General features: G+C 41.9%; 1 protein-coding gene across 1 annotated transcript in view; it reads right to left on the bottom strand.

Moving 5' to 3' along the window:
• Window positions 1–20,342, bottom strand: part of CCDC141 (coiled-coil domain containing 141) — a 211,086-nt gene that overhangs the window by 100,285 nt on the left and 90,459 nt on the right. Inside the window, 1 exon segment of the mRNA XM_075001976.1 lies at window positions 5,555–5,727. Within this exon segment, the coding sequence (XP_074858077.1) occupies window positions 5,555–5,727 (173 nt within the window).

Raw genomic sequence — 20,342 nt, 5'->3', positions numbered from 1 at the left:
GCACCAGGGTGAGTAACTTCTTCTCCTTCGAGTGCTCCCTAGGGGTGCTCCACATTGGTGACTCCGTAGCAGTCCCCATTTCCTGGAGGTGGGTAATGGAGTCTTTAAGTGGAGTGATGTAAAATGGCATCTGCCAAGGCAGTGGCAGGTATCAGCCCTTTTTGCAGCACATAATGCTTTGCAAACGTATGGTGTGAGGACCAGGTGGCTGCTCTACAGATGTTTACCAGAGGGACACTAGCAAGGAAGGCAGTTGTTGCAGCTATTGCTAGTATCGGGTGGGCTCTAAAACTCTGTGGCAGCTGCTTGCCTCCAAGTTGGAATGCAGTGTGAATGTAATCTGCAATCCACTTGGATAGGCATTGTGTTGAAATAGCTGTTCCAGCATAGGGCCCCTACCATACAAGGAAGAGTTTATCAGATTTCCTATTTAGTTTAGTTTTATCGAGGTAAAAACCAAGTGTACTTCTAACATAGAGTATATGCAATACAGACTCTGTGGGAGTAAAGTGAGGCTTAGGAAAATAAAAAGGTAAATATATAGGTTAGTTTACATGAAAATCACATATGATTATGGGGAGAAACCCCAGGGGCATCTGTGGCAGATGTTTGCTTCTGGGTTGGTATACAGTGCGTATGAAGCATGCAATCCACCTGGATAGTCAGTGTTTTCAAACAGCTGCTCCTGCATGAGGTCCTGACCACGCCACAAAGAGTCTGCCCAATTTTCTGGTTGATCTAAGTCTCACAAGGTAGAGCAGAACTGCCTGCCTTGCATCAAGAGTACGTAATAAAACTTTTAGGAGAAACTTTGGATGAGGCCTGCGTACCACTTTGTCTCTGGTGACAATAGTTAAAGGAGGGTCCGCCCTGAGGGCCACAATCTCTGGTACCCTTCTTGATGATGTTACTGCCACTGAGAGAGCCACTGTTAGAGATTGGTACTGTGGTGGTGTAGCGGCTAGTGGTTCAAAGGATGGCATGATAAGTGTATCTAGGAAAGTTTTACTTTTCTTTGCTATTTCTACTTTATTGGTTTACAAACTGCTGTTTGTGTGTTTTGCAAGGAGTCCCCTCTTGTCAGGCAGTTGTCCTGATATGAGGAGATAAATACTTTCCGCTTGTGCAGATGAGCTGCCACTGTTGTCACTACTTTGGAGAATACCCTCAGTGAAGTAGAGAGGCCGAAGGAAGTATCATGTACTAGAAGTGTTGTCCACCCACCATACATCTGAGGTATTTCCTATATATGGACTGGATGGCCATATGGAAACACATATCTTGAAGGCTGAGAGTCATCAGCCTGTTGTGGTACTGCAGCTGGGAACCCTTTACCCTGCCATGTGGCGGGATAGGTGCACATGCTGATAAGGGTCAAGTATGGGGCTTTGTTGGGCCCACTATTTTGCCAGTAACAGGGCATAGTGCTTGTGCCAGTGATGTGACGGTTTTAGGTTTTTGAGCCACATTAGTCTTAGGCTTGCCCCTCCATTTGGGCACTGAACCCTATTCTTGCGACCTCTGGGGAGTGTCAGGTGATGGTGGCCCCAGCCAGCTCTTGTCTGGAACCCTCACAGGGAGCAAAACAGGCTTGTAGTTGTGGAATCAGCCTCTGTTGGGGGAGGGAGGATTCCATGTCAGCATCTACATGTTCTTAGCTTTAGAGCTTGCAGAGCTTGCAGCTGGAACAGCAGCAGCTGTGTTATCTAATGTCACCATATGTGTGGTATAAGTGGGATATGATTCTTATTTTGTTTCCTGAATGCTCAGCATGTACAGGATGGTGGTGGAGTTTTTCAGGGAGTGAAAGGAAACGTCTGTGGACGCCACAAGAGCTTTGGAGTGGGGTGTCTTCCAGTCTTGTCAGATCCACCTTTGGAAAACCAGAAACATGGAGCCATGAGACTCTCTTCATAACCACCGCTGCTGCTTGGGAACATGCAGTGGGTGTCAGTGGACTCAAGGGAATTTTATAGGGCTGTTATCGCTATGAATGAGCCCGCATTAGTATTACCTGTAAATTGCTCGCTTTTATGATCTGGAATGGATTCAATAAGAGTAGGCGTTTGTGTGTGTATTTGGCCAGCAATGGTATACAGGTTGATATACATCGCTTGAGGAAAGCAGAGAAGAAGGCCTTTCTACCCATGCTATCAAGTCGCTTCCCCTCCCTTAGCAGGAGGAGCAGATTTAGTTAGAATCTGTTTATCCCTCTTGGTTGGCAGCAGCAGCCATGAGGGAAATAGTAGGGGTGTATATAAAGAGGAACTCAGCACCCTGCGAGACGACGTGTTCTGTCTGCCTTGTTGGCCACTGGCAAAAGGTGGCTGGTGTTTGCCACACGAGGGCAATGCCAATTTTACGGACAACATAAGGTATGCTGGGGAGTTTATGATGGGTATTGGACTATGAAGTTAATGGAGTCTCTAGCATGTTGACCACCCTTCTATAGAGATACGGGAATCATTTGAAGTCATTGCCTGTAGAGGGAGGCAGTAGCATCAGTGTAGCCTCAGAGAAGGAGACCTGCAACTGAGTGTGTGATGATTCGTAGGAGACATCACCACTGAGGAGCTCATCTGACTCTCAGACACACTCAAAGATGAATTTGGACTGTGCCTCGAAAAGGGCTGAGCAGCATGTTGACGTTATTGCTGCTGCTGGTGTGTTCTGAGAGGTACCCAGGGATCCCCGAAGGGGCAGGCAAGAGGCATGGACATAGCAGGTGGTTGCCACTGGCTGGAAAGCCACTGAGGCATCACTGATCGTGGCTGATGCGCTCCTTTGGTAAGGAAGGATGCTGAGGCAAGACAATGCTCGATAGAGACACCAATTCCTCCTCACTGGAAAGGGAGGATGTGGGGCTGTCATATTTGGCAGATACAGCCTGGCCATTGATGGACAGGCATCAGTACCAAAACAAAGTGGAAGGTACTATAATTGCCCTTAACAGGTCCCAAAAAGTAAAAGGGTATGAATGAAGCATAGGTGGCAGGCAGTACTGAGGCTGCAGACATTTACCTTGTCATGCAATGGGATAAGTGCCCATGCTGATGGGGTCAAGCCTGGGCTCTGCTCGACCTGCCCGTTTTGCCCGTGGCAGAGCATGGTATGCGTGCCAGCAAAGCCATGGCTTTAGATTTTTGAGCCCTCATTTGATCTAGGCTTGCCCGCTTGTTTGGGTCTTACAGCCAGGTCTTGTGACTGTTGGGATGCAGTAGGAGATGAAGCCCTGGCAAGCTCTTGTCCAGAGCCCCACAGGTTGGTATAATGGGATTGTCCTGTCTTGGCGAGGGAAATTCCCTGTTACCTTAAACACCACTCTCTGAGCTGGTTTAGAGGATGTAGAGGTCACAGCTGGATTAACAGCAGCTGCTTCTCTTACATTGTTGTATGAACAGTGTAAGTGGGATGCTGAGAAACATAGAAGAAGTAAAGCACTGAGGTGAAATAAATACTGAAACAAAATAGGGCTCATATGCTCGGCAACCTCCCCTCCCCTAGCCCCCTTCAGACAAATAAAAGTTTCTAGGCTGGCAAAGACAGGCTGTCTAGAGCAATAAAGTGTATGCATCAGCAGCTGCAATAAGCCTGAAGTAAACAGAGGGGGTAGGGATCAAGGGTACTGGTCTGAGGTGGTCTCCTCAAGTGAAAGAAAGAAAATGGAAAATGAAATGAAGACTTGTGTGCAACACTGCTCGGCGTTGAAGTAGCAGGCAGTGGTGTAACAGCCCTGTGGTCGGCCATTGTAGGCTTGGGCTTTCCAGAATGTTAATGCATGCAGGCCAGGTCCATAGACACTGGCAGAAGTTGCAAATGCTGCCCCAGTAAGCGCTTTTCTGGAGCCCCAGCAGGGAACAGAAGTGACTTAGACTTCAGATGTTGCCCTTTATTTATGGGAAGGGGATTCCCTGTTAGTGGCTGAATGTGTTCTCCTCATGTGCTTCTCATTGGAAGAGACAGAGCAGGCAGCTGATGCTGTTGACAGTATCCTGCTCTACATGGCCACTGGTGATAGTGGCCCAAGAGGCAGTGAACTGCGCTGCACCTGTCAGGTAGTACAAGCAGAGATAAAATGATTGTCTGAGGTGCAGTTGACAGTCATGAAGAAAACAGTGTTTGAGAGAAAAAAAAATTAAACTGCTGTAATGTGTAAAATGCTGAGATAAATTAGGGCTCACTTAAAAACATCGCTTGCCCTCAGTGACTTCCCCTTCAGGCAAATAAAAAGGTTCTTGCCTGGTAAAATAGGCAGGCAAGAGCTGTAAAATATGTGCGGCAGCAGCTGCTATAAGCCTGGGGTAAAATGGAAAGGGAGGGGGAGGGATTGACATGTTCCTCTGAGGTGAAGAGAGAAAAAATGGAGCCAGTTGATCTGGCACAGAGGCAGAGGTGGTAGGAGCTGCCAGTGGAGGCACATGTAGGTTTTCCGATGCTGATACCTCAATAGTGCCAACTGATGTGGCTCGCTTGGTCTCTGCCTCAGTTCTTCTGGCTGAGGTGGACCTGTGTTTTCTCATGGCATCAGATACTGATTGCAGCGGGGAACACAGTGGAGGCCTATGTTGCTTCTCAGGAGCAGATGCCTCAGAGGCACCCAGTGGTGTGGGTCTCATGGTCTCCCCCTCAGCTATCCTTGCTGAGGAGGACCTGCGTCTCTCTACGGGACCTGACGTGGGTGCACTGGAGAACGTGAGGCTCCCAGCAACTCTGATCCAGTGAAGTGGTCACAGCCTGGGAGCTTCTGCGGGGCAATGTAACTACCCTATTGGAGGGCTTTTGCTGCACCTAAACGTCATTTAGTGTGTCCCTAAATGAGAGGGACTTTTACCAAAGCTGCGTTTTCCACTGCGCTTCACGTTTTTTCCGTGCCCTTGCTGGCATAATGGGGGCACATAGAAATGCTGTGAGATTTGTTCAAGCATTCAAGGCATGAGGTGTGCCCATCAGACAAGGGCATAGCACCTGTGCAGGTATCACCATTCTTCGTAGATTCAGGCATTGAGGAAAAAGGGTGGCTGTCTCATTAAAACAAAGCTGCTTCTGTAAGAAAAAAAAAAACCCGCTGCTGTGGCTTTGCAGCAGCTGCCGCTTGGTTTGCCTTTTTTTTTTTTCTTGGTGAGGTAAAAATGAATCAAAAATAAGTAAGTATTAATAATATAAGGAAAAGCAGAGAGGCTAAACAAAACTTTGGGTTTTTTTAGTCAGGACAGGAAGAGCTGCTCTGCGTCCATCCACAGCTGAGGATGGTAGAAAAGGAACTGAGAAGGGCTGTGCCGAGCTCTCTCCGGAGCACGGTGATGTCACCGGCTGGCTCCTGCGCAAGCACAGCATATGCGGAGTGGGGCACTGCTCTGCAAAGCTTTCCGATCCTCAGCGCAGGGATGTGCTGAGTCTTACGTGCAGCCCCTGCAGGGAGCACTCGAAGGAGACTTACAATTGTTGCATACTCAGTCATATCGTTGGGCACAGACTGGCCCTAAATGAGTTTTTATCCTTGATCAGGTTAATGGAAGTTCAGAAACAGTTGGAAAATAGAGTGTTCTGTACTCACCTGTGAGAGTCTCCTTTACTAACTAAGGCTTGTCCCTTCTGCAAAGCATCAGCTGTGCAGTCTTTAATTTCTCTCTGTAATTCGTCATGCTTCATTGCCAAGATAGGCAAACTTAAACCCTCTGAGTTAAGGAGCTTAAGGTAAGCTTCAATACCTCCAAGCACATCAATTGCCTGCCAAATGAAACATACTTTTTTCAGAATTTCAATTTACTTTATCAATTCATTTGGTGCAAAGCAAATATATTCACTGGATATCATTGGAATTTTCTCAAAAATGAACACCACTAATTTATTCAGGGCTTGATTCTGATCTCATTTAGAGTACACAAAGAGAAAAACAAGTGTGGCTGAAGTCAACAGAGTTATGTTGGGTTACATGAAAGTGGGATCAGAATTTGAGTTTATAACTAGAAACCATTTTACAGAAATAATTAGACCAGTGTGATTCTAAGTGTAAGCCAAAGAGGCTTGTGCGATGCAGATGCAAATATGTCAGAACACCTTGTATTACTGGATCTTTGGCATACTCATCAAAACTGTATGGTACATAGGTCCAAATTTATTACAAATTGCGCTAACACTAGTAGATTGGGACATGATGCCAGGATTAAGTTGTAATGACAATTATGAACAAAATACTGAGTGTGGAACTACAGAAAGTGAACTAAGAAATCTTATTGCACTGTGTATTGTGGGTCACAAGCTGCCTTAGTAGCAAAACGAAGTTTTTACTTCTTTTTACATGTTAGTACTGCAGAACCAGTCAGTTTAAGATCTAGATGCTGTTTCAGCAAATTCATAACCAACAGAAACATTAACTCAGTTCCACATATAAGACCAAACCTAAAGCTGGGTGGGAAACATTTTTTTTCCATCCTTTGAAAATATTTGAGATTTGAAAATATTTGAGATTTCAAAAATGTTCCTGTTCCATGCTAGGATAAAAACAATATTTTGTTTTTCTTCTTGTTTTTGTTGTTAACAATGAGAATGTGTACCTAACCCTAGAATAACCAATAGCCCAGCGGCCAATAGCTGAAATGTCTGACACGCAAGTTCCAGTATCTGGTCTAAATCAGGCACAGTCTCCTACATGAGTGCCTGACCACTGGTCTGTAGTCTCTTCCTCTCGCATGATGAGTGCTGAATTATTAATATTAAGTGGAACATCGCCAACAGCAGGCAGCAGGGCTTTTCTTAGGATTTATGGGACCCTACACAATATGATTAAATTGGTGCCCCAGTGCCCAACAACAGCTTGGGTTCACAGCCTTGGGGAGGGTGGAGGAGGTATAACGCAACAAAGGATACCAAGCTACCTGGCCTGCCACATAGTTCCCTGTAGAGACCCCTGTGCCCTTTCCCTCATACAGAATGCAGAGCATGGTCACATCCAGCTTTGTAAATACAGCCCCTGTGTAAGGGTACTGTGCTGGCTGTGTGGGAGCTGACCCACTCCTATCTGCTGAGGCTGCTGTCCCAGTGGTGCCCTAGACAGCTGCATATGCCTAAAGATGGCTCTTTTCCAAAATAATTAAATATGCATTGGGCTAGTGAGAAAAAAAAATACAAGATAGCGCTGTGATTAGGGCAATCACTAATGGGATGTGGGGGTTGCAGCTCAAGTCTATGCTCCAATCAATACTGAATTTATTATACAAGGTAGAACAGCTTCAAAAAGGAGAGATTGAGACCCACTGCCTGATTTGGGCTATGGGTTCAAACCTCCCAAGTGAGGGCCCTAGATATTTACTCTACATAGCTGGGTCTCTCTCCTTTTGGTTTCAACCAGAAATTCCATCCTGAACCCAAGAAAACTTTCTTGATGGAAGTTTTGTTGCAACTGGTATATTCCTCTAAAACACCATTTTGCCAGAAAATTTCTGACCAGCTCTAGCCAATTTCTGTTGTTTACCTGAAATAAAGATTCTGAAAGAAGACTACAAATAGCATTGCAGCATTCCATGCTGATTTCCTTTTTATAGGCATTGATTGCAGTCCTTTTATGCAGAGAGATCTGATTTTTTTTAAGTCTTGTAAATTTAGACAGGGGCCTTTAATTTCTTTCAATAGAATCAACACAGACTACATAGACCAAATTCTCTTCTCAGTTCCTACATTATGCTCCGCAACTAGCCCATGGGTGTTCTTACTGTACTCAATTTCTGCTTTCAAATGTTTTTTATTGTGCAACATCGTTATGTTCAAAATAATCAAATACAGTGCTTCAGTTCTATTATGATCTTGTCTCTTGTGTTTCTCATGTAAAGAATGTCCAGAAGAATTAATTATCCATTTAACTTGGGGACACTTGCGCAAAATAAATAAATAAAATCACACTGGAGTACAGTGTTCCTTTTTGAGTGTCACATTTATAGGAGTACTGCGTCCAGTGCTGCCCACCACATTTCACACCAAAATGGAGACAGTCCAGAGAAAAGCAACAAAAATGATTAAAGGGCTAGAAAATATGACCTATGAGGGAAGATTGAAAGGAAATGGTTTGTTTAGTCTGGAAAAGAGAAAACTGAGATGGGACAAGATAATAGCTTTCAAACAAAAAAAAAGGTTGTTACAAGGTGGAGAGAGAAAATTTATTCTCCTTACCCTCTGATTACCATAAGCAAAGGGGTTAAATTGCATCAAGGGAAATTTAGGTTGGACACTAGGAAAAACTTTCTGAGTGGTTAAGCACTGGGACAGATTGTCTAGAGACATGAAATCTCCTTTACTGCATATTTTTAAGAACAGGTGAAGCAATCACCTGTCAGCGATGCTTGGTTTTGCCATGAGTGCAGTGGATTGGACTTGATGATCTGTCAAGGTTCCTTCCTGTTCTACTATTCTATGATTCTGTGATAAAATGGGAAGGGAGAGGTGCATATTTGTTAAATGGGAATGTTGGGTGAAAATCCCAGGTTCCTGATGCATATTATGGTTTGTGTTAAGAACCCTCACTTTTATGCCCAAATTTCATAGTGTGGTATAAGACCTAACTAACTCATTACATGCATTATGGTTCACAAACACAGCTAGTGTGAAAAGGAACTTACAAGCAAAGCCAGAGCTTTCTCATAGTCTAGAAAAAGAGAGAACCACAGCAACTGTGCTCCAAGGCCAAGTCCAGAGGCTGTAAGACACGCCTGAGCTGCCAGGGATGAGATACCCTCCTCACTTTCAATATTCAATACAAGACATTTCCCTAGTTCACTAACCCAGGGCCCTGGATACAAGAACAATGAGTCACAAATAAGCAATGCTTGTCATGTACTCTCATTGTTTTATTTTAACTCCTTCAGATATGGACCCGTGGATCATACCCAGTTGAACAAAGGCATCATTACTCGCGTGGATACATAAGTGGGACTAGAATCAATGCTTATGTTGTTTAAACAGAGGACTAACTAAAAAAAACACCTGTGTATTGTTAAAATGTTGTATATAAATTACGGGTGGAGTCGTGTAACCTTTTGGTTTATTGACTTATTGTGCTCATCATGTCTTGCTGCCAGCACCTATCCAGGGGCTTGGGCCCTCTCACCCCATCGTTTCTCACCACCCATTGATATCCCACATAATCACTTGTAACCTATTGCTTGACAGTGCTTCACTGAGCCTAGCCTGACAAACAAGGTGGCACTCTGCCACCGCTGTGTGTAATAAACCCTCCTGCTTGATTCTACACAGTGTCCAGACTTTGTTCCTACAGAGAAATTAACTAGATTACATGTTTATTATACAATGCTCATCAAAAGTAGGCCCTGATCCTGCACTTCCTTAGCTTTACACAGGGGAACAGTCCCATTGGTTATAACTGGCTGAAGAAATGCAGCTGATTTAAGGTTTTGGAAAGAAGCAAGACGACTCTGGAAGGACTGATTAATAAAAGAAACTACTGTCTAAAATGAGAACAACAAAAAGTCTTGTGGCACCTTATAGACTAACAGATATTTTGGAGCTTAAGCTTTCGTGGGCAAAGACCCGCTTCATCAAATGAATCTTCATCAGTGGTCTTTGCCCATGAAAGCTTATGCTCCAAAATATCTGTTAGTCTATAAGTTGCCGCAAGACTTTTTGTTGCTCTCGAAGCTACCGACTTACATGGTTCTCTCTCTGATTCTGTCTAAATTATTATTTTAAATTATGTGAACTTAAAGAACAACATCTTAACGCAAATAAGTACATAATGAAGAGGTCTGAAAGATTCTTTAAGCATTTATGGAATTGGAATGACATAAAAATGCACTGAATAAAATTTTTACAAGTAAAACTTCAGAGATTTTTAAGAGCTATCTCATCAAGACTGCTACAGCATATTATGCATTAACTAAAGAAGTAACTGAGACCAACCATAAGGTGGTGAGTTAATGGCAAAGCAACAAGCCATGGCATTTAAATTCACCCAGTCTTCGCTGAAGTTAAGGAAAAAAAGTGGTCAACAATCCTTGAAAATGATGCAGTCAGAGAAAGACAGAGGACATTGGGGAAGCTGCTCATTCCATAAAGAAGAATGGAAAACATTTAATACAAAATAGAAGAGAAATTTACAGCATCAGAAAAAAACTCACAGTAACCAAAGCAGTTTAGGCATAAAACAAGCACCAGCAAGAAGATCAGAAAGTCTTTCATCCTAAGCACTGCTGTACAAGGAGATCATAGAATCCTAGGGGTGAAAGGGACTTCAGGAGGTCATCGAATCCAGCCCCCTGCCTTTATAAAGCAGGATCAACCCTAACTAAATCATCCCGGCCAGGACTTTGCCAAGCCTGGACATAAAAAACTCTAAGGATGGAGATTCCACCACCTCCCTAGGTAACACGTTCTGGTGCTTCACCATTCTCCTGGTGAAAGAGTTTTTCCTAATATCCAACCTACATCTCCCTCTCTGTAACTTGAGACCATTGCTCCTTGTTCTGCCATCCATCACTTTTGAGAGCAGCCTCTCTCCATCCTCTTTAGAGCCCCCTTTAGGAAGTTGAAGGCTGCTGTCAAATTGCTCCTCACTCTTCTCTTCTGAAAACTAAATAACCCCAAATCCCTCAGCTTCTCTTCATAGGTCATGTGCTCCAGCCCACTAATCATTTTTATTGCTCTCCATTGGACACACTTCAATGCAGCCACATCCTTTCAGTACTGGGGGGCCCCAGCACTGGATGCAATATTTCAGATGTGGCCTGACCAGTGCCAAATATACAGGAATAATAATTTATGCTGGAAATACTCCTCCTAATGCACCTCAATATGCCGTTAGTCTTCTTGGCTGCAAGGGCACACTATTGACTCATGTCCAGCCTCTCATCGACTGTAATCCCCAGGTCCTTTTCTGCTACACTGCTACTTAGCCTGTTGGTCCCCAGCCTGTAACAATGCTTGGGATTCTTCCATCCCAAGTGCAGGACTCTTTATTTGTCCTTGTTGAACCTCATCAGATTACTTTCGGGTCAATTGTCCAATTTATCTAGGTCACTCATCCCATAACATAATCATTAACTCAATTCTTAGTAGTATCTATGCAAAACTTTGTCTCACCAACTGAGAAAAAGTTATGTGTAGGTATTGCCAAGTATTGGGTTAACTTTCTTACTGAAAATAATTTTAATTCAGTATTGAGCTATTTTAATAAACTATAAGAGATTTATTAACAGTTTCTCTTGTTAAACTCCAGTAAGCAGGACAATGTATACCTCGAGATGACATGCAAATCGACGGAGGTGAAGGAATACAGATCTACAGGAAGTGGAGCTTACTCATACAGAATGTGTAAAACTTTTGCTGGAATCTTCATCAAGGGGAGCCGACAGAAGAGACTGAAGTTTTACTGCCGCTTTTAGACAATTATCTTTGCAGAATGAGCCATTCAGCACGAAGCTGAAGTTATCCCGACTGAATTAAGAAAACTTGCTATGAATAAATAATTCAATAACCCATTGTCCCATCTGAAGGAAATTCAGTAAGTACTCAGGAGGTCGGTTGTCCTAATATCTGAAATCTTTTCACTTCTGCTTCAAAATGGAGTGCATTTCCACTTGATCAAAGCAATGATTAAGCACAGTTTTGGCACTTTAATGACATATTCAAGATTATTCTGCAGAAGTGAGCACCTGTATTGCACCAGGAATCAACAGGATTTGTTTATTATGTAGAGCAGGCTGAAGACTGTACTAAAGAGATTACTTTTAAAGAACAAAAGGCAAGGTATACAGTGTTCCAGAACAAACATAAAAAACAAGCAATACTGTAGCACCCTAAAGACTAATACATTTATTAGATAGTTAAAAAGGTAGAAGGAGAAGGCTTGTCTCAGCCTTATTCTGTGGAAGGATTGACAGCCTTTATAATGAATCAACCGATATATTTGTTTCTTGATAAAGATTAATGAAGGAAATTTAAAGTAAAGAATATATATAATCATATATATCATCACTACCATATTATATTCTCAAGAGGAATTTGAGAAAAATGTCAGCTGGGCGGGTGACTTTTTTGAAAGAGGACCAACTGAACAATCAAGTGGTCTCTGCAGCTCCTTTTGTAGCCAGATTTTAGGTGCTGTACATGTCCCTGAGTCTGACTTATCCAGACCGTCAGACAACCCCTCAAGGTTGTACTGTCTGAATTGCCAACTCTATCTCTAATGAGCTCAAGTTCTGGCTACTATAGAGCAATTCATATTTATCCCATATTCAGTGTCAGTCACAAGACAGAAACCATGGTTCACTCACTTTATCTGGGTTGATTTTTCCATGGCAGCTGCCGTGCTAGATGGCCATCCATGCCTTTCCTATTCTGTGGTTTCAAGAGCTTTGCCAAATTCTTTACACTAATTGTGCCAAAGCAGCCTCTCCTGTCCTTTGCAGTCTCTTTTCAAACATTGCCATTACTGTTAAGCAGTTAGAATGGTAGTAATTTACATACCTCTTTAGCTCCTTTAACCAAAGGACTTCAGAGAACTTTAGAAACATTAATTAACCCTTGCAAGCCCCTAGGAGATGAGTAACATTTTATCCCTAATTTTAGAGATAGATAGTCTGTGTTTCATTCTCCCTCAGTGACATCCATAAAGGTCAGTGGCAAAGCTAAAACCAGGAATCCAATGATGCCTTGTACTAAGAACTTGCAGAAGCTCTCTTCCTGAGTGTATTAGTTTTTTTTCTCTTCCTGCCTCAGCTGGTTGAGTGAGTGCAAATATATTGTGCTATATAGGCCTAGAAATGCAAGGAGGAAAAGTAAAAACATGAAATATCCCTAACACAAATACTTGTGACAGATTTCAGGTAATTGCGGTGTTGGGTCAATCATGCTAATCCCAGGGTATTAGAAAGACAAAGTGGTGAGGTCATTGGAGGGGACGGATTGCTCAGTGGTTTGAGCATTAGCCTGCTAAACTGAGGGTTGTGAGCTCAATCCTTGAGGAGGCCATTTTGGGATTGGGGAAAAGAGATGGCAGGGATGGTGCTTGGTCCTGCCAAGAGGGCAGAGGACTGGGTTAGATGACCTCCCAGGGTCCCTTCCAGTTCTAGGAGATGTGCATCTCCAACTACATAATTTTTATTCAACTAATCTGTCTTGATGAAACAGGCAAACTGTAAACTACACAGAGCTCTTCTTCAGGTTCATGTGAACATTTTAAATATAGACTAGTTTATGATTTCCTAGAATATTTTCAGAACTATTATGTAACAGAAATCTGCCTACTGAATAGCTGATAGTTGATTGTTCTGAATATTGTAATTGATTTGAACAAATACTTTACATTCTGGGAACTGAGGCATGGGGAGATTAAAACCAAAATGTGTCTACTGATTTGGACAGCCAAACATGAGACATGCAAAGAATGATTTCTCAGAGCACCTACTTTTATAACACGTCATAAATTGGCAAAATTTGGATAGATTTTTCACAAGTAAAAGGGAAATCTTGACACAAAGGCCACCCTCCTTCCTCAACTGAAACCCCTGCTCCAGCATATGGAAGCACTAAAACTTTTCAAATTGAAATGATGAAAATGTTTGGATAAAATTTAAAAAAAAATCATCCTGGGGAAGATAATTGGGACATAAAAGTTCAGCTGGAACAAGTACAATAAGCAAATGAAAGGAGGATTTTATAACAGGTGCCCTTAATAATCGGTAACACCACTCTCTCCCCCCACTATAATACATGTGCACAAAACAAACAAACAAGGAGAAAAAATGAATATTGGTGATTATCTCTGTCACACAGTAAATACTGAGATACCCCAAAACTAGTAAATCTTTGTCGAAGCAAGGACAATCATCAAAAGGACAAACGTTTCACTTTACAGTATTTTTACAAAAAGAGACACTGCTAATAGCCGGCTGTAAGGCAGAATCAGAGACAATATAATCATGAAAATTTATAACCACTTAGATAATCCATTCTAAAACTGTTTAATTTGGCCTTCATTACTGGAGTAATTTCAATGCTTATTTTATCTGCAAGCAACATAAATGGAGGGAAAATAATTGGCTTCCTGTAGACACAATGCCAGCATGGACTATGATGACTAAAATAAGCTTATGGATACTGCCATACAGTAGCCTATGATCAACAATCATGAGCAGGCCTCATGAGCAGGCCTGCCAATGGGGGACGGGCAAAGGGGGCAGTTGCCCCCCGAGTCCAGGCTTTCAAAGGAACCCAAAGCTCCAGCCATCGCTGCTGCTACAGCGGCAGCAGCTGAGCTCTGGGCCCCTTTGAAATGCTGCAGAGCACTCTGCTGCCACTCTGAGTGGCGGGCAAAGAGCAGGAGGCCCAAACGCTATTTTGAAATAGATTTTAGGTGAGGATGTGTTATTTCAAAATACCTCATTTCACATTAAGGCTGCAGTATTGCCCTAACCTGGGGAGGCACAAGAATTCTTAACAGCAGGTCTTCATGCAAGGATTCATTTGTGAAGTGGGTTTTTACCCATGAAAGTTCATGGCTTAATAAATGTATTAGTCTCTAAGTTACCACAGGACTGCTTGTTATTTGTGAAGTTACAAACTAACATGGCCACCCCTCTGAGATTATTACTCATGCAAGTGAGAGTCCTAAATTGCTGACTGTATACAATCCTCTCAATATACCCAGAATGGAATAGTCCAGTCTATGAACAGACTTTGCTTAGTTTTAGAAATTCACGGGTTGCTACTGGCAGAGGCTTTGAAAGATTCTATAAGTATCAAAAAGATATCCAGGTGGGGTTCTGTGAATGGACAATTCTCATTTGTGCAACTTGCTCATTCTGGCAGGTTAATGTCTAGTACAAGATTTTTCAGCAGCGTTCTGCTCTAACTTGGATCAAGGCTTTGGATGTTTTTAGCTCATCTTGTAAGCCACAATTGTTGACAAGGTTATAACTATATAAGCTGATGGAGTTTCCACCCTGCCTTTGAAGAGGTGACATACAGACTTTATATAGTCCCTACCTAAGATTTTATTAGTAACAACAAAAACAGAATATAAACTTCGGCTTGCACTTTCTTCTCAAAGTTTGCTTGTTCCTCCATTTTTTTTTCTGTGGAATCTCCTTTCTTACCAGTTTACTTCAGTACGTTTTATATTCTGGTTGGATCCAGAGAGATCCTATCTGCTAGTATGAATCAGCTGTGATTTCACTGTTCCACCACTTAGACTTCAAGTGCCTGACATCACAGATACCCAAAAGTGAAGAATGGTTAGCTTGTTACACACTTTTTTCTCTGGAGCAATGCTTAGAACTTGCTCTCTACTTTATTTTCTTCTGAGCAAACCAATAACCTAACTCGCATGTTACTGCCAAATGATCTGACCTCTTTATTGCCTCCAGCAATTTTTTTGGTTTTTTGCCACGGTCACCGGAAAGTTTTAAGTACCTCATACTTCTGCAGAGTGCAGGAGGGAACAATTTTTTTCTGTCTCATGCCAATACAAAGGAAAGTGGGAGTCATTTAGAGCCAGTCCTTCAGAACTTTATTCCTCAGGGAATTAAAAACAGGCATTGCTGTCTAAAAGCAGAGGTGGAAAAGGTATCCAAGAAGTTACTTGAGTAAAAGTGCACTTGCTTTCACTTCTGGATACTTGAGTACAATCTGGATGTGATGTGTTTGTGCACTTGAGTTTACTTTTAGTCAGGTAGTTTTCCAGTGGGACATTGGTAATTTGTACTAAAGTACCTACCCCCCCTCAAAGTAGCTGCACTTTTATTCAAGTAACTATTTGGGTACTTTTTCCATCTCTGTCTAGGCAACCCCATGGATGTAGATGACCTGAATGCTTCCCATGGCCTGAAGTAGTTTAATTCTGTCCATGGCCTCCAGCAATAAAATCTGGTCATATCAGGTATATTTACACTACACAGTCATTCCAGAACAGCTTACTCCAGAGTTGTTATTCCAAAATAAGCTATTCCAGGATAATTCATCTAAACTACAGGGAAACCCCAAAATAAATAAAATTTATTCTTAAATAGCGTGTCCCCACAAAATAGAGTTATTTCAGAATAAGCTATTCTGGAATACCTAATTTCAAACTAGCCCCTATTCCCTGTCTACACAATCTCTGTTCCTCGTGGAATGAAGTTTACCAAATTTGATATAAGCCATCAGCTATTTTGAAATTACTTCAAAATAGCAGTTGTGTTGTATGAACACTCAGAAAGTTATTTCAGAATAATGGCCGTTATTCTGAAATAACTTTGCTGTGTAGACACACCCATCATGAGCCTAACTAGCCAGATGCTGTCACCACCTCTAGCTGTCTGGGTAAACTGCCTGGAGCCCTGGACCTCAGGATCTCTGCAGTTGTACACGTCCTCATATTCATGCACAATGGAGGTACACAAATGTTGCAGAATGAATGAAAAGAGAATGAGGTTTATATAAAATGCTCCACATCTGAAGTGCAGTTGAAGAACACGATCCTGCTAAGATTTGTAAAGGAATAATGTAAGTAAATGTTTGCAGGATCTGCCCCCTATATGAGCAGCCTCATTGTGCCTTACTTACCCCCTCCAGGGGTCGTTAGATGGCAGCTCAACAAACACTATTGCACAAATTCAAACTGGAAGTGACCAAGATAACTGGGGCAAGACACACAAGTATGAGAAAAGGCAGGAAAACACAAATACGTGGGGCCATATATTTGCTTGTGTTTATGAAGCAGCTGTCACAGCCAAAACTACAAAACAATAACAACAGCGCAAGCCCAATGAGGTCACACATTGTCACAAAGACCAAGGATTGCGGTGCATGTGAACAGCTTCTGAATTCGGGTCTGGTCCTACAATCACGTCTGCTGATAGCCTTTACTCATGTGAATAATCCCAATGGTTTCAGTCAGACTTTGCATGAGCATGGATTACTTACATGAGTAAGGGTTTGCAGGTTCAGGCCCTCTTTGGCCAGATCTACCTACTGGGTTTCAATTCTGCTTCCACTTAAGTCAATGCAACATATTCTTTGTCCACAATTGCATGGAAAAAATTCAGAGCACAATGCACATATGGATACAGCTCTGTCATCATAAATGCTTGCAGCATCATTTACTTTTCACAGAGACAGGCCTTTCTACCAACCACTACCCATACGACAAGTCACACATCTGCACCCAAACTTCTGTTTATTTGCTGTAGTGTTCATTTCCACGTGAAAGATTAATGTGGAAAAACAACAACAAAACTAGAAAAATGAGAAGCATTTTACAAGATGTAATGAAAAATAATAACTGCAAACAACAAGATAGGCATAATACCCAGGAGCATTGCTACCTCTCCTGACTTTAGAGTCATTTTTGGCTCTTTAACCCCTGAAAACAAATATGAAAAAATGGGAGTGTTGTACCCAAGGGAAGCTAAATGTGAAGACCTGCACAAGTCTTTGCACCCCCTACATTTTCCCCTTCAAAGCCAATGTATATTTTTAGTACCTAAAGCTTCAGTTCTGCTTTGAGTCAGTCATCTTAAAAATGGTATTTTATTTTTGAAACTCTTTGACCACCTTCATTCTTCCCTGATTCTGTCTCTGTCTTTCCTAGCTGTCCTCCCTGCCTTGAGATCTTTTGACTGTAAAAACAAAAACAAAAATATTCCCTGAGATAGATCCTCTGCCTAGCTCTATTGCCATCTGGGATCTTCAGTCTTCTTGCTCTCAGTAAAGCTCCAGGGACTCTTACAATTGTGTCTGCTTAGTCATGACTAATTTACAATACTAAAATAGGAGCAAGGACATCATTAACTATGTTTTTTTAAACCAAAACAACATGTACATCTATTTTATTTTTAATTACAGTCCTTAGAGCCTCTGGATTATGTACAACCAATATTAAATCATAATTAACAACACCCACAAACCTGACAAAAAAGAGTCAACTAAAACACAAAAAATCATCTCACTCAAGCTTTCTCAGTCAAAGCTGAACTTGAGTAGCTAAGTTCTGCCACACATCCCAAAGGATAACAAACTGGGACTCTTTGGACCTCAAGTGAACAGTAGAGCTCTACCTCCACAACTAGGAACATCCTCCCTCTAATCCCCTCCCTAATGTCAAATCAGGAGACTTATACCATGAATGACCTAGATGACCTTAAGTATTGGAATGATACATCAGAAAAGAGATGGTCTCTAGAGAAGCAAGAACTATACTATGTCTGGCTTTACATTGCATATATGCAACTGATCTGGAAAACAAATCAGTAGCCCAAAGTCTATAAAGTGCAAGTGTAAAATGCTCCATACCTGAAGTAAGGCTAAAGAAGAATATGATCCTGCAAACATTTATTTATTTAACTCAACAGGACTACTTTGACTTGTAATACAATTCATGAAACTAAATGGTTGCAGAATCTGCCCCCTATGTGAGTAGCCTCATTGTGCCTTACTTACCCACTCCTGGGGTCATTAGATGGTAACTCAACAAAAGCATTTGCAGAAATTCAAACTGGAAGTGACCAAAGAAAATTGGGGCAAGGTGCACAGGTATGAGAAAAGGCAGAAAGACACACACAGGACCATATTTTTACTTTTTTTATGTAGCTTTGTGCACTGACAAACCTACAAAATAATAGCAGCCCAAGCCAATCCAGATTCAGATTTGGTCACACATTGTCACAAAGACCAAGAATTGTGATGCATGTGAACAGCTTCTGAATTCAGGTCTGGTCTACAATCACCTGTGCTAATAGGCTTTCCTCGTGTGAATGATCCCAATGATTTCAGTGAGACTATGCATGAGGAAAGATCAGGCCCTCTTTAGCCAGCTGTACATATTGAGTTCCAATCCTGCTTCCACTGAAGTCAATAGGGCATTTACCTTTTACTTCAGTGGAAGCAGGATCAGGCCCATTGTGTACAAAACAGGGGTAACACTTCACTGTATTTTTGTGTTTGTGTATTATATATAAAAATGAAAATCAAGAGAATGAGATATAGGATAAAACACAGATGTGCTGATAGCACCGCCTGGTGCTGAAAATATAAAAGACCATGGACAAAAGTCCTTTTTAGGGTATGTCTACTTGACTTACAAGTACTCTGGGGCTTTGCCCACGAAAGCTTATGCTCCAAAATATCTGTTAGTCTGTAAGGTGCCACAGGACTTCCTTTTGGTTTTATGGATATAAATGTTATTAGAAAAGCCATCATCTAAGGCTTTGTGAAAACAATTTGTGAAAAAAAACAAAAATATTTTAAAAAGATTGTGTGTATCTGGGCACCTTAATATAAACACATTTGCCTGGTGTGTACACACATACAACCACTCTTAAATGATCTTTGGTGTTTAAATAACACCTTTTAAACCAAAGTTTTGCAAGAACACTGCAGGTATGGATGGATGAAGACTCAGTGTCACTGTGAATAAGGTACTCATTTCTCCACCTGTAAAATGGGGGCACAAAGAGAGATTACATGGTTCCAAAGTGGCACCAAAATTGCCAGCAATAGAGAGTCTATCACAGCACTTGGTAGGTTGCTCCAGTGGTTAATGAACTATCTGTTAAAAAATTGCACTTTGTTTCCAGCTTCCACTTTGTATGTAGCTTCAGCTTCCAATCACTGGATCTTATTATAGATTTTGTCTGTGAGACTCAAGAGACCTCTGTAACCAAATTTCCATTCCCCCATGCAGCTACTAATAGACTGTGACCAAGTGACCCCACAGTCTTCCCTTTGTTAAAACAGACTGAGTTCCTTGAGCCCAAGCCCAGGTCCAGCCTAAAGGGAAGTAATTAGGACAGTTCGGGGGAGGAGAGGGTGCCAAATCAGCCCCTCAGAGGATGTCACATTGCTCAGCTGATAACTTCTGTACTTATCTATTTTATTTATGTGCTTGAGCAACCTGTAATCCAGCCTTTTTTTCCTCAGCTGCTCAGTGAGCATGCACGTGTGTATGTCTAATGTAGCTGGCAGAACAGATAGTGCTGGCCATGCTTAAGTTTGTTGCTAGAAGGCATGCTTTCTAATCCATTAATCATTATCAGAACTCTTCTCTGAAACCACTCCAGTTTATCAACAGTCTTCCTGAACTGTTGAGAACAGAAGGAGACACACTGTTGAGTCATGGCTGCACCGGTACACAGTTATGTAACTTCTACTCAATATTCTCCTATTTTTAAATCCAAAGATCATATTATGCTCTTTGATCAAAGCATCACAGTGGAGGCTCATGATCATGTGATTATCCTCCATGCCCCCAAGTCTTTTTCAGCATCAAGATCTAGTGATTAGAGTACGTGTCTAGGAACTGGCTCCCTTCTCTTCTATAGACTTCCTGTGTGACTGACTCTGGGCAAATCACTCAGCCT

This window comes from Carettochelys insculpta, chromosome 8 (genome assembly GCF_033958435.1).
Source record: "Carettochelys insculpta isolate YL-2023 chromosome 8, ASM3395843v1, whole genome shotgun sequence".
Taxonomy (NCBI): domain Eukaryota; kingdom Metazoa; phylum Chordata; order Testudines; family Carettochelyidae; genus Carettochelys; species Carettochelys insculpta.
The sequence above is the reverse complement of the archived record's forward strand: the minus strand, read 5'-3'. Positions and strand labels throughout refer to the sequence as shown.